Source organism: Heterostelium album (genome assembly GCF_000004825.1).
Source record: "Heterostelium album PN500 unplaced genomic scaffold PPL_scaffold12, whole genome shotgun sequence".
NCBI lineage: Eukaryota > Evosea > Eumycetozoa > Acytosteliales > Acytosteliaceae > Heterostelium > Heterostelium album.
Window position 1 is genome coordinate 1 of NW_008805074.1, and position 14,667 is coordinate 14,667.

Genomic DNA, 14,667 nt, shown 5'->3' on the forward strand with positions numbered 1-14,667 from the left:
AACAACAAAAACAGTGGTATTTGATGTACTTGGGGCAATAAAGAACTAATAATTATACTACAATAGTGCTACTACACACAATGACCAAATAAAATAAATATATATATCTACATTTAACAATAATATGATAGCAACCTCCCATGATGAGATTCATATAATTATAACATATATAAGTTATTTATATTTTTTTCTATTTGATGATGTTGTTAAGATTGATTGTGTGAGTGTGTGTTTTGTGGTTGTGTTAGTGTGAAGTTGATGTGAAAAAAAATAAATAATAAAACAAATAAAAATTGTATGTATTTTATTTTTACTTTCAAAAACAATAACTCGAGTGAGTGTGTTATTATTAATAAATCAACTTAAGTTTGATTAATTTCTATGTGTGAATGGGTGTGTATTGTTGTTGATTGAATTGGATGATCAATGATCAAAAGCAACCGCTACTACACAATCAAATGTGTTTATCTCTATTGTCTAGTTCTCCAAAGGATCTGTAAAGACACTTTTAATTAGTACTAATCATATGATGGTGTTATGACATTACTTGTTTCTTTTGATTAGTATGTATGCAACTATATTCTGATTGAATTTCCATATTGTTAATATTATATTTAGTTGGTATTTTTGTGGTATCATTAAATTAATACCACACATAAAAGATTTATTTGATTTTACATTAATAATTTGATTTTTGACATCAATAAAAGTTTATAATTTGTTTACCATAGATGTTTAATATAATATCAAAGAAAGAGATCACATAGCTAAAGAATGGATTTATTAACAAAATAATATCAACTTTTATAAAAACTAATACTAAAAATAAATCAAACTATAGATATATTATTCAAAATCGTTTTTAAATTGAATCATGATCTATGTTATCTGCTTTCAAATAATAATCAATATTTAACAAATCTATTTCAATTCACTATTTTGTGATTTACTCTATCTATTATCTTAATAAATCTCTTGAATTTAATCGATCAAGATTGGTATAGAAAGATGTCTAACAATTTGGTTATAAGACTTTGGTTTTCATAGTTTATAAGAAAACTCTTCAGATATACCAATAGTTTTATAAATACTAAACAATTAATATTGTCCTCGATGGTGTTATTTCTACTGGAATCACAAAATTGCTCAATAAAGTGTATAGTCTTTGATTGGTTGAATATTCTTGGATACTCAGATCACCTTATAATATTGTGTTTAAATTGCCAGTAAATGGAAAAATAAAAATTTACAACTTAAGTTTTTGATTTGGACACACATGTCCAAAAATCAATGAGATTTCAGATGCCTATCATTATGTTCTTACAATATCTAGGTTGGAAATATTTGATTTTATAAATTTTTGTATTTTAATATTTATTTCTTTGGTGACATTACAGAGCTTTCTTTAATGGTTCCATTTGTCTCTCTTGGCTCACGTAGAAGTGAAAGTTGGTAGAGTTCGTTGTCTGATGAAGATGGTAGCTCCAAAAGAAGTGTGTGGATAGGTTCAACAATTGGGTAGTCATATTTGGTTTGTTGGAAAGTCTGTACTTCAGTGATGACACGACAGATAAGTTCTCGTTTTTGGAAATTGATCATGTGTCCAATCTTATCTGGGTTACCATCTTCCATAAATGTTAAATCTGATAAAATTACAGGTCTATAAAATTATAATTATAAATTAATATTTAAATTATTTCTAAACAAAAACAAAACCAATACATACAAATAAGGTAAACAAGGTGGTGTTGCAACTTTAAGTGCTTGACGGTATGCTTTATATGATCCACTTGTATTCATTAACTTCTCGATAGCAGCATAGGTGGTAGTTGCAGCTGGAGACAATTGTGCAAAAGTCTTTTTCAAACGAATGATACTGGATTGATTCAAACCAGCATAAATATTCATTAATGAATTAAAGTTATTCATATCTCTTAGATGCTATATAGTTTGTTAATTAATATCAATATTTTGATTAGTTAAATGATTAAATATTTTGTATAATTGTTAATTAAAAAATTATTACCTTGGCAATATTTATAAATTTCTCAATGACTTTAACACGATCTGCGATTTCCTCTTGCCATAGGATTTGAGATGCCACCCAGAATGAGAATTTGTTGGCACGGTTGATGAGATCCATGATGTTGGGTGAACGATGTTTCAAATGCTCTTTGCTCCAGCTTTGCTCTTGGAATTCGTTGGCTTCAATTCTTCCAAAGATTGATGCCTCGATCAATGTGAGTTGACGAGCAATTTCACTGTCGTTGAGAAGGTTGAAGAGAGTTGCCGGTGACTTTTGTCCCTCTGGAATCATCAGTTCTGGGAACGATGGATTGGCCAACTGCTTCAAACGCTCGGTATTGTCAGCCTCACGCTGCATAATAGTGGAGACCAACAATCTAGCCAAATCACCATGGTCGTCGGCGAGCAAACGGCTGTTGGCAAATTGTTTGACATCGTCCAGCAATGCCGGGTCGAAATCGGCATAGTTTCTTTCGACCCATGTCTTCATGAAAGAAGCGACACGCACCTGAACCTTGATTTTGAAGCTCTGGTCCTTGTCGTCGGGCACAGTGTAACGCTGGATCAACTTCTCCAGGAGTTTGCGTGCCGATGTAAATGAGAGATAAGTGAGAAGGAATGTCTTTGTGAATTTTGAGATATCGTATGGTTTCTCAGAGGTGAGTGACTCGATGAGTTTGTTGAGGGTACCGGCTTTCGGTACGTATCTTCCAGTCTTTGAACCCTCGTCGGAAATCCAATCGAGTTTGACATTGGCTGGCGAGTTTCCTTCCAACCAAATGTTGATATCCTCCTCGGGTTCGGAGAGAGCGTCCAACTCTTCGTCGACATCCTTCAATGGCAAACTCTTGAGGTAGACTTTGTTGGCGACACTCGACAACAGCTTCACTAGACACTCACAGAAAGTATTGGCAGTGGCAAATAGCTGCAGTTGGACATTGCTGTCCCATGGCTTTGAGGAGATACCGATGATGATTGTGGTCATCTGAATGGAGATGGCACGAACAGCAATGCATTGTGAGATGATCGACTTCTCCAGTGAACGCTCTACGAATTGGCGATACATCGAAGCACAAGTGACAAGAGTGGCATCGACTTTACCTGGACCCAAATTCTTGGAGTTCGACACCAACTTTTGAGTGTTCTTGATCTGACTGGAAAACAATGGTTTGTCATCAATACGTCCAACAGTGATTGCCAAATTCAATAGCTTCGAAACTGTATCGTAAACCTCTTCAGTTGGCTCCGCCAAGTGAGAGGTATCACTATCGCTATGATGTTGTTTCACCGAGAATTCGTAGGCTTGGTTGACAAGCTCAATTGATTTCTCAACGAATTCACTGGCAGTGACAACCAATTTCTGTGAAGCTTCGTCAACGTTGGTGAGAGCAGAGTTGGAGGAATCGTTCGCTGCACTGTTGGCACCGTTTGCGCCTGGCAAAATCGATGCTTTGGCTGGTGCACTCTTCTTTTTGATGGTCGACAGCTTCTTGGTCATCTTGTATCGCAAACTAAGAGTTTGATATTGATTGTCGTTGTGTGCTTCATTGATCAATTGATTCAACACGATGCTATTGTTGATTTGATTGACGATCGAAGTTGAATTACCAGAACGAGTCTGTTGAGTTACCGATTGAATGCAATCCTCAACGTGTTGTTTTATGATAGAGTTGATCTTCTCTGTGCTCTTTCCAGTGTCGTCGGCATTCTTTTGTTTCCACTCTTTGGCAAACTCTGGATACTCGTTGAGCAGCATGTTGATAATCAAATTTGAAGTGCTGGCGTGGTCGAATTGCAGTGAAGGATCCGATCGCTTATTGATTGGACGTTTGGATGGTGAGTTGTTGTTGTGGTGTGAATGGAGGTGGTGGTGATGTTCGCCACTGGTGTGGAGTGAAGGGTTGGAATGCTTTCCATTGACCATACCAATGTTGAGTGAACGTTCGGTTTTCTTTCGGAGATAGATACGCGATGGCGACTCTGCAAGTGGCAGACCACCAGCCGATGTGTTGAGAGATGGATTGATCGGATGTTGTTGTTGTTGAGATTCCGAAAGCGATACAACTGGAATGGAAACAGAGAATGAGGTGATACGCTCTGGACTGGTGGCAGCAGGTGGAGTCAACTCCTCCTTGATATCAAACATGTTTGATGCTGGATTCAATGGAACGGACGCTGTCAAACGCAAAGGTGAACTGGACATTGCTGCCGATGTCTCAAGTGACGAAACTGAAGAGGTTGCCAAAGGTGATACTCGCGAATCTCCGAGTGGCGGTGTGATGGAATTTGGTGATGGACTGGCACTTCCACTCGATGGCGATTGTTCGAATGGAATCGGCTGTCTCTTCTTACTTCCACCTTTGTGGACGAATTTACTAAGGAATTTACCAATGGTTTTATTGCCCTCCTTGTCTTTATCTTTGTCTTTCTCACCTTTTCCACCTCTCGATTTATCTTTATCCTCACTGGAAAGATCTTTTTCTTTGTGACCGCCGGTTGCTGTTGGTGGTCTGAGATAGTCTTCGCCAGAGTGGTTGTTGACTGAATGTATCACTGGAGTAGCTGGTAGACTTGCATTGGGTGAACTTGAAGTGGAACTTGGTTGCGATGTCGATTGTGAGGAGGTGCTTCCCGACGATGAAGTTCCAGCGGCACCTGCATTCACATATAATTTATCAAGTTTCTCCTTTTCAATCTTTTCGAATTTCTCTTTTGCCAATCTATCGCGTTCTTTCTTCTCGGAAGCCAATCGCTCCTTCTCTGCCAACTCCAACTTGGCTTTCTCCTCGTCGATCAACTTTTGTTTGCGCTCCAACTCTTTCTTCTCTAGAGTCATTCTTGCAAGCTCCAATTCCAATCGCTCATTGTCAATTCGCTCTTGTTCCAATCGTAGTGCTTCCTTTCTTTCTTCTTCGGCACGCTCGCGTTCTATTCTCTCCTTCTCCTGATTGTATCGTTCCAGTCTTTCCTTTTCCTGACGTTCCTGTTCCAGCTTCTCTTGACGTTCTCTTTCCTTGTCGAGACGCTCCTGCTCAAGTCGGTCTTGTCTTTCTTTCTCCTGACGTTCTCTTTCCACTTCGATCAACTGCTCCTCTTTGATAACTCTGGTGGCACGCGCAGAAATGGGTGGAGTTGAACTCTCGTCTCTTGGCGACTCACCGATGGAACTGCTATCCAGTCCGAATGCCTGTGACAAATTGATCTGTGATGAATGCTTAACATGGAAAATAGTATTCTTGAGGATGTCGTTGAGTTTACCAACTGCCAACTCCAACTGATCCACATAGTATTGATCGTTCTTGTTCTTCAACACCAACTTTGATAGCGATATAACATTGACAGCGGACTCTCTCAAGCTGTTTCCAAGATTCTTCAGTGGCAACAACTTGGCGATTTGCATCACCTCGTTGGAAATACCTTTGGCCGCAGCGAGTAGTGCATCGTAGTCACCTTCGATACTGGCTTCAGTAATTCTATTAACATTGAGAATCAAATTGACTGCTCCCTTTTCGATTTTGGCAATTTCATCCATGTCCACTGCTTTTGGTGAATGTGGAGCCGCCAGATTTGAGAGGTCACCGAATGACTCATTATTGTTGGTATTGATGCTTGGAATGTTTGGATTTCCAGAGGTTGCTGGTTTGTTTGGTGTGGAATGATTGCTTGATGCTGTTGATGCAGCTGTTTTGGTTGGTGTAGCAGAGTTGCTACCACGGTGTGGTGGTGATGTTTCATGCAACACTTTGACTTGAGCAACTGGAATCTCCTCGGGTTGAATCAGCTCCTCCTCATCCTGCTCTTCGACTGGCTGGAACTGGACGACATGCTCATCTTGCACCTGCTGTTGTTGTTGACTCTGTTGTTGATCTTCAAACTGGAAAAAGTTTGTCTTGAAGTTGTGATAGGACATGACTACTGCCTTTACACATTCAATCGATGATGATTTCGCTGTTTTAAAATTATTTCCTGTAAGAAAATCAAATGGATTCAAAATGATTGCCTAAACAAAATGTTCGAAACAAGATTAGTATATATATTAGTTAAGTTCATTTGAATAATAAAAGTTGAAAATTAGATTGGTTTGAGTTTGAAATGTGTTAAATTTTGTTGTTGTTGTTGTTTTTTTTACATTGATGTAAAAATGAAATGTTTGACATATATTTAGTTTGTTGTGTTTTGTTGTTATTATAATTGTTGTTGTTTTGTTATTGTTGATGTTGATGTTGATAACAATATGATGATGATGAATATTTTTAACTTGTTATTTTTTTTTTTACTTACACGTGCAGCAGCAATCAATTCTAAAACCAGAGATGATAGATTCTTTATCGATTCCATAAAGTGTGATAAATGATGTTCGACATGTTGATATGGATATGGAAATTGCTCCATAAGTTTAATTAAAATTGAGATATTCTTTACAACGGAGCAAGCTGCATCATTCAAAATTTTATCAGCTTGATCCTTATCGTTTGAATTGATGGCAGACAAAGTTTTTGTCTCCACAATTACCTGTTTTATAATCTCCAAGACATATTCAAAATAGTCTTGAGGATGCATATCCTGATCGCTTGTTGCACTCATTTCTACACAAAGACTACCAATAGTCTTAAAAAGTGAACTAATTCTAATATTTCTCCTTTTCTGTTAATCAAAAATAAAATTAATATTCTCTATCTTTGTTGTACTTTAAACTAATTTCTAATCTTAAACAATTATATATATTTATAGAAAAATGACAAACTCAATCGATTGAAGATATGATGATGATGATAAATTAAATATTATTATTGTTGTTATTAACTATTATTATATTGTTATTATTATTTTATAACAATCAATCATATATAGAATAGTATTTATAATAAAATTGTTTGTTTGCTTGTTTGTTTGTTTGTTTGCAAGTTTGTTTTTGGGATTGGATTGGCTGTTTAATATAAACTAAAATTGGACGTTAAAAATCCTAAATGTTGATTGATAATTTGATGATGATGATGAAGATGTTGATGTATGATGATGCGCATTCTATTGATTAGATTTAGTTTGGATTTATATAGAATGTTTGTGGTTATTTATTTGTTTGTTTTGTTTGTGTACATTAAATTGTGTGTTGTGGTGTGTAGTGTAATGTAAGAAAGCAAAGCTAAGTTAGACTCTAGAGTGTTGGTGTGTGTGTGTGGTGTGGTGTGGTAGTGTGGTCGATGAGTGAGATTTGCAAGTCATATTGTTGACCACCTGCTACAGCTTAAGTTGTTGTGTTTTTGATCGATAAATCTGAAAAACAGTGTAGTTTTTTGTTTTTGTTTAACTATTTATTATTGATCATATTCAGTACTGTATGTATGCTCTTCCATATTACTCTATAAAAGTATAAAAATAATTTACGACAGAGGTTATCAGTCGATATCTTTTTCAAAAGTCTTGACCCAAATAATATATTATATAAATGTGTTGGTTTTTAAATTTAAAATTGAACGATTTTACATAAATTTTATAAAAATTGATTGTTTTCTATTTTTCTTTAGATAGATATAAAAAATAAAAATAAAATAATATATGAATTGATGTTGAGAAGAAAGGAAAGAGTAATTAATTTTCTTTAGAATTGTGAAAGAAAATAAATAAAATTGTAAAATTGGTATGAATATTACCAATATTATTTGATATTATTGAAATTTAAAAATCAAGAGGTACAATTATTGTTACCCGCCCCAGTTACACTTCTACTATTATTAAAATCAAATAATAGTGTTTTCAGTGACAAAATACTGTTAAATGTGTGTGCTATTGTTATTTGTGTTTTTTTTTTTTGAAAAGTTGAACAAAAATATTGATTGGTTACCACTTTGTTGGTTGTTGTTGTTGTTGTTGGATTTATAAACTTTGTTATTACCAATATTAATACATCAATCGATAGTTGTGTGTTTAAGAATATTTTTAAAAGTGTTGTTTTATGTTGCTGTTGTTTTTGATCGTTGTATTAACATCATGATACAAGTACAAACAAACAAAAAAAACACAACAAACTTTATAACTATATCATTAAAAATGGTGGTTTTAGAATGAAAAATGAAATATGTATCTATGTATTATCTAAACTATCTCTAAATCAATCATTTCACTTCATCCATACCCATGACTCTATACTGCTCTTCAACTTCAAACATGTTGTAGATTGTTGTTGTTGTTGGTTTGTCCAATCAAATTTTAAAAGCTAAGGTGTGAAGTAGTTATATTAACTATTAACTGGATTTTTAATAAAATCAAATTATTATAACTTTTGGATGAAGATGATAATGATGTTGGAATGAGCTGGATATTATTTGCTACAAATTAGATCCACAAATGTAATGTATGTTGTGTTTAATTTAATGATATGTGGTCTATTGGTTTGAAATTTGGATTTGGTTGATGATGATAGTAAACAATTGGATTTGGTTTGATGATATTATTGTATTTAAACTTGTTGTTGCTGTTCCCTCTTTTTTTTTACTTGTTTTTATAACTTTATTCGATAACTACTCTTTTTGTTTATTGTGTGTTTATTACTAACGACTTTCAGAAGTTGTAAAACACCATTGATCTATCTGGTTTTTGAATTCAAAAGTTGGCTTTAATAATTAACTAAACTATTATTATTGTTGACCTTCTTTCTTTTTTGTAATTTATATCGACTAAGACTTTTGTTGATTATTTTTTTTTTAAAAAAATAAATTTAAAAATATAAAATAACAACAATGAAATAGTAAATCTAAATAAGTAGTTGGAAAAGTTTTGATTTGTATGATTTACGGAAGAATAGAATATTGGTACACTTTATAAATTCAAATAATTCTATCAAAAAAAAAAATCACAAGTTATTTAAAAAAAAAAAACAAATTTTGATTAAAATTTTTAATACTCCAAACAGTTTTTGGATGGGTACAAAAAGGTGTTTTTTGGGTAAATCGTCGAAATGTTTCAATACAAAAATGAAAGAGTCCTCCAAAATTTTTAGATGAAACAAAATTTTGCACAAAGTTTTTTTAAAAATTATTTTTATCGCACAACTGCAAACAACATTGGTTTTGAAAATTGGCAAGAAACACACTAGTGACCTATTATTAAAAGGGGAGGTCACCTTGTCAGTGGATTAAAAACGATATGGTTGTGGGTTTTTTTTTTTTTTTGATTGATGCTATTTTAAATCAAAAAAAAAAAGTAAAAAAAATACATTGACTGATCTTTGATTACATCTTTGTTTATTTGGGTCATTATGATTACAAAATGAAACTTAAATCTAGATTTCAACAAACTAAAAACACTGAACAATAAAATTGCAAAATCCGAAATGGAATGAATCGAATAATAAATACTTACGATTTTAGTTAAGGAAATATTTCTATTCATTTGTTTCCTTCTCAATAGACTGTCAGACTCTTTAATATATAATAATGATGAAATGTTTGGATCACCGCCAAGCTCCGATATAACTTCAGAAAGATTAGGATCTACACTATTTAGTTCTTTTATCATTTATTATAATTGAAATATTGTTGTTTTTATTTATTCGATTCTTTATTATTATTGTAATAAATTAAAATTAAAAACATAAAAAAACACTTTAATTTTCTATTCTCTATAACTTTTATCTATTTATGATTTATTAATTGAGTAGTAGCTGTATAATTGTAATTAAACAACATTAAAAATCAATCTAATTAATAATAATAATAATAATATAATATCTAGTCGTTTGAAACATCAATCAAACCCATTCAACTTGATATCACAGTATCGGAGGAAATCCTATTCATTCCGTCGAGTGAATTCACATCACTAGATGACAATATCACTGAAAATGGAAACCATTAAAAATAAAGAAATCAATCAATCAATAAATCACTAATACAACAGTATATTCTCTATATCTACACAATGATATCATTGACAAGATTTGTTTGAAATTTACAAAATTACCAAAACCACCACCACCAACCACTACTGTGAAACATCACACCACTAAACACCCACGTCCAACACATACACACAGTATGAAGTTTATTAAACACAAAAGACATATGGTTTGTTGGTTTTGAATTTGATCAATCAATCATAATCTCTCACTACACTATTTTATTTACCCACCTCTATTTTCTTAACATCACAATCAATTCCATGATCATACCCCTCCTGCCACTTCATAACATAGAGACAAAACAAGTAAACACACCTCACAACTCATCAATTTGAGTTTTACCATATTTATATAATTAATGGTGGTAATAAATAAAAATATTATTTAACTAAAAAGGTTTATAACAGTCTGAAGTTTCATACTAAATTTAGACTATTTACTGAATAGTCGTTTGTTAAATGAAGTGTATGGTAGGTAAATTTCTAGATCCATGAACTATTCATCTCCAATATCAAATTGATTATAATATCCCATATAAGATAAAGTCTTTGAAATTGTTATTTTTGTATCTGACTGATATTGAAAAAGAGATAGAGTGAAGGGGAAGGAAGGACTAGTGAAAAGAATTAATTTTTGCTAAAATTCTGCTCTAAAATTGGATATTATATATTACTTTATTGTTGATAAATGTAAATGATTGGGTATAAATAAAAATAATATGTGTGCATCTAAATATATATCATGATAAATAATTGTTTTAAGCTATATTATTTAATTTATTTATTGTGTTTTTGTCATTATTATTATGTCATTCAGGATTATCTTGTTATTGTTGTTTTATATAGAGTAGGAAGAGAATGATTTATAAATCTTTCCATCTTTGTTGGGATAGAATACCTCTGATGCAATTCTATCGTTGACAGAGGTATACACCAATGTGATAGAGTCAACACCGACCAGTGTGTACAATAGTTTGAAGTGAAGTTGTGGGTATTTAATCAATGCCTTCTGCCAATAGTCTGCTATTTTATCTTTACCTTTGAGTGTACCCGATGGATCACCAGCAATGCTACTAATCAAAATCGAAGTAAACTGAAAATCATCTGTATAATGATTCAATACTCTTCCCAAATCATGCAAATTCCAAGACTCCACCCAATCTGCAGCGAATTGCTTTGCTTCTATTTCTGTAAACATGTTTATCTTATCTTATCTTCTTAACCTATCTTAACTTTTCTATCTTTCTTTTCTAAATATCAAAGATAAAAATAAAATATTAACAATTAAATAATCATATGAACTCAAACGTGGAATTAGTGTGAGAAATGCATAAAAAAATTTGTTCAAGTCAAAAATTACTATGGATACAAAAATAAATTTTTATAAATCAAATCTGATTAAGTAATCTATTTTAGTTAAAAATATAGATATATTTTTTTGTATAAAGATATGGAATCAAGTAATAGTGGTAGCTCAACGACTAATACTACTATTAGTAGTACAACTACAACTACCACTAATATCAATACAACAACAACTGCTAATATTAATAGCAATAGTAATGTTTTGTCAGATGAAGAGATATTATGCTCGTTGGCGGAAAAAGGTGAAAACCTCATACAATTCTTGTTGATTACAGTACATTCGATAACGAAACATCTACACTCATTGCAATGGGATCCTATTTTCTTACATTCAATTATATCATCTACACCATCGATGATCAGTGGTGGCGGTGCTGCTGGTAATGCTGCTAATGGATCATTGAGTGGCAGTGGTGGTGGTATGATCAATGGTAATGGTGGTCTCGATAGCAGTAGTGGTGGTCTTCAAGGTGTAGACGATCAACAACTAGTAATGAACATGGATACATCGATATTCCACAAAGACAACGAGAAGATGAAACTTCTGAACACACAATGTTTAGAATATATAGAGAAACTACAAAACATCATTGTAGAGATTGTAAATATTGAATCGAAATTAGAACAAACCACAACATCATCATCATCAACTACAAAAACATCAGATAATGATAATGTAGAAGAATCTACAGCAACAACCACTACAAATACTCAAGATGAAGAAATGAAAGATATATCATCAACCTCTTCATCATCAACAGCATCTTCAAAACAAAAGTTAGAAGAATTGAAACTTGTATGTATTAAATACAATGAACATTCCTATATATGATCATATATAATCATTAACACTAACATTCATCATTAATCATCTTACTTAGATTGCATATAAAAAGAATTGTATAATTAAAAAATTGATAGATAACATGAGACTTTTACAACTTAGTATAAATACATTGAATAGGACATCTTTAGATCAATAAGTTATAAAGTTATTAAATAAAAAGATAAAAAGAAGAAAAGATAAACAAAATCTTGTTGTTTTTTTGTTTGTTGTTTTTTTTTAAAAAAAGCTTATTATACATAAATATTATTTATTATTTAATTCAACCTTATACTTTTGAGAAAGATGATGATATTATTATTATTATTATTAAAATTATTATTATTTACTTAAGCAAGTTCATAGACAGCTGCAGCACCCATACCAGTACCGATACACATAGAGACGATACCGTACTTGGCGTTACGACGCTTGAGTTCATTGTAGAGGGTAGCAGTCATACGAGCACCGGTGCAACCGAGTGGATGACCGAGAGCGATACCACCACCGTTTGGATTGACCTTCTCCATTGGGATGTTCAAGTGCTTGATGCTGTAGAATGCTTGTGAAGCGAATGCCTCATTGATTTCAAAGACGTCGATGTCGCTGATTTGGAGACCGGCCATCTTGATGGCGGCTGGAATGGCAGCGGCGGGACCAATACCCATGATGGCTGGCTCGACACCGACAGCGGCGAATGAACGGAGAACCAAGGCGGGCTTCAATCCCAAACGTTGGGCGGTTGAACGCTTCATGACGAGACAAGCGGCGGCACCGTCACTGAGTTGCGAGGCATTACCGGCGGTGGTAGATCCCTCTGGCTTGAAAGCTGGCTTCAACTTGGTGAGATCGGCAAGGGTGGTTTGCTCACGGATACCTTCGTCCTTTGAGATGACAACGGTCTTTCCGTCCTCGGTCTTCACGGTGACTGGGACGATCTCGTCGACAAACTTACCGGCTTTCTGGGCAGCACCGGCCTTCTTGTGAGAGGCAACAGCGAATTCGTCTTGTTCCTTTCTCGAGATGTTGAAACGCTCGGCGACATTCTCCGATGTCTGTCCCATAGTGTTGTAGCAACCGCTGGCAACTGGATCGTTCATGGCGACCTCGTTGAATTGACCTTCCCAGGCCATTGGATTCAAACTCATCGATTCGACACCACCGGCCAAACCGACTTCGTACATACCGGCCTTGACGGCGGCAGCACAGTTGGCAATAGCTTGCAAACCGGATGAACATTGTCTGTTGACGGTCATACATGGAACTTCCTTTGGAACACCACCGATCAAACTGGCAACACGAATCTCAGTGGCACCCTGTGATGATCTTGGAAGAACGCTACCCATAACTACATCACCGATCAAAGCTGGGTTGATACCGGTTGTCTTTAGAATGTGTTGAATGACTGGTGCCAACATATCATCTGGTGAAGTCTCCTTGAATCCACCTCTCTTTGCCTTACCAATAGCAGTACGGAATGGTGCAACAATAACAACATCATCTCCTGAGTTTACTGATGCTCCTATATTATCATTATCATTCATATTCATCAATTTGATAATAAAAAAAACAAAGAGTCAGTAACTAACTACTTTTACTTAAACTATAACTATAATTATAATTAAAAGTGTAATAATAATAATAATACAATACACTCAAACTTTGAATTATATTTTTATTTTTATTTATTATCTCTATCTCTTGAGAAAGAGGGAGAGAGAATGAATAATTAATAATTATATTTATTATACATACCAGTTGGTTGTGAAGATAAAACATAGTCGGTTTCATTAGCGTTGCTCAAATGACGGCTTAATGTTTCAATTCTTGAATTATAAGACATATTTAAATTTTATATATATGAGTTTAATAATAAAAATATTGAAATAAATAATAAATTTAGTTTTAATAAATAATAATAATATAATAGTATTAAATAAATTACAATGATCCTGACAAAATTAACTAATAAAAACAAAAACAAACTTGTAGAAAAATAATTAAAAAATCATTCATTAATTTTCAATTCAACACAAAAAAAAAAACAAACGTTTTTCACATCATCTTACTCTAAAAAGGGTAATCAATTATCATGAAATTTCGATTTTTCTCACATGATGAGATATTAAAATTTAAATGCTTCCGTTCCACTTTTTTTGTCCAGATAAGACACTTATTTATTTTTTTTAACTTGTTGGTAACATTAACTTCAACTTTTAAATGTTTATCATATAATAATAATAATAATATTTTAAACATTTAAAAGTCTATCAAATTAGATATTGTATAACAACAGACTTATATAGATATATTCTTTTAATTAAGAATATCTATTTAGCAAAGAGTAATGAAATGATTCATTATTTTCTAAGTATTAAAGAATTTATTAATAAAAAAAAAAAGGTAGAGCGAACAGAGTCTGCAAAAAGTTTTTTTAGCTGTTGATTTTCATTTTAAAATTTGAATTTAAAAAAAAAAACAAAACCCCTCTTTTTTTCAATTTTTTTGAAGTTTTTGTGATAAATTAGTATTAGTAAGTTTATTTTAAAGGTTTTAAT

The 14,667-nt window shown here is 33.0% G+C and overlaps 5 protein-coding genes across 5 annotated transcripts; 1 reads left to right on the top strand and 4 right to left on the bottom strand.

Moving 5' to 3' along the window:
- Positions 1–1,374: 1,374 nt before the first annotated feature.
- Positions 1,375–6,609, bottom strand: gefR (Ras guanine nucleotide exchange factor; the record flags this gene model as incomplete). Its single annotated transcript, XM_020580753.1, has 4 exons — positions 1,375–1,660; positions 1,727–1,941; positions 2,027–5,973; positions 6,303–6,609. 4 exons carry the CDS (start codon positions 6,607–6,609, stop codon positions 1,375–1,377), a joined length of 4,755 nt encoding a protein of 1,584 aa, XP_020428338.1.
- Positions 6,610–7,708: 1,099 nt separating this feature from the next.
- Positions 7,709–9,540, bottom strand: PPL_09967 (uncharacterized protein; the record flags this gene model as incomplete). Its single annotated transcript, XM_020580754.1, has 4 exons — positions 7,709–7,751; positions 8,575–8,636; positions 9,239–9,297; positions 9,381–9,540. 4 exons carry the CDS (start codon positions 9,538–9,540, stop codon positions 7,709–7,711), a joined length of 324 nt encoding a protein of 107 aa, XP_020428339.1.
- Positions 9,541–10,417: 877 nt separating this feature from the next.
- PPL_09968 (nuclear transport factor 2 family protein) lies at positions 10,418–11,119 on the bottom strand (the record flags this gene model as incomplete). Its single annotated transcript, XM_020580755.1, has 2 exons — positions 10,418–10,495; positions 10,820–11,119. The coding sequence occupies 2 exons, from the start codon at positions 11,117–11,119 to the stop codon at positions 10,418–10,420; spliced, it is 378 nt and encodes a 125-aa protein (XP_020428340.1).
- Positions 11,120–11,371: 252 nt separating this feature from the next.
- med30 (putative mediator complex subunit 30) lies at positions 11,372–12,269 on the top strand (the record flags this gene model as incomplete). The annotated part of the gene is made up of 2 exons (XM_020580756.1): positions 11,372–12,082; positions 12,168–12,269. The coding sequence occupies 2 exons, from the start codon at positions 11,372–11,374 to the stop codon at positions 12,267–12,269; spliced, it is 813 nt and encodes a 270-aa protein (XP_020428341.1).
- A 190-nt stretch (positions 12,270–12,459) lies between these two features.
- On the bottom strand, positions 12,460–13,952 carry PPL_09970 (acetyl-CoA C-acyltransferase; the record flags this gene model as incomplete). The annotated part of the gene is made up of 2 exons (XM_020580757.1): positions 12,460–13,631; positions 13,865–13,952. The coding sequence occupies 2 exons, from the start codon at positions 13,950–13,952 to the stop codon at positions 12,460–12,462; spliced, it is 1,260 nt and encodes a 419-aa protein (XP_020428342.1).
- Positions 13,953–14,667: the final 715 nt, after the last annotated feature.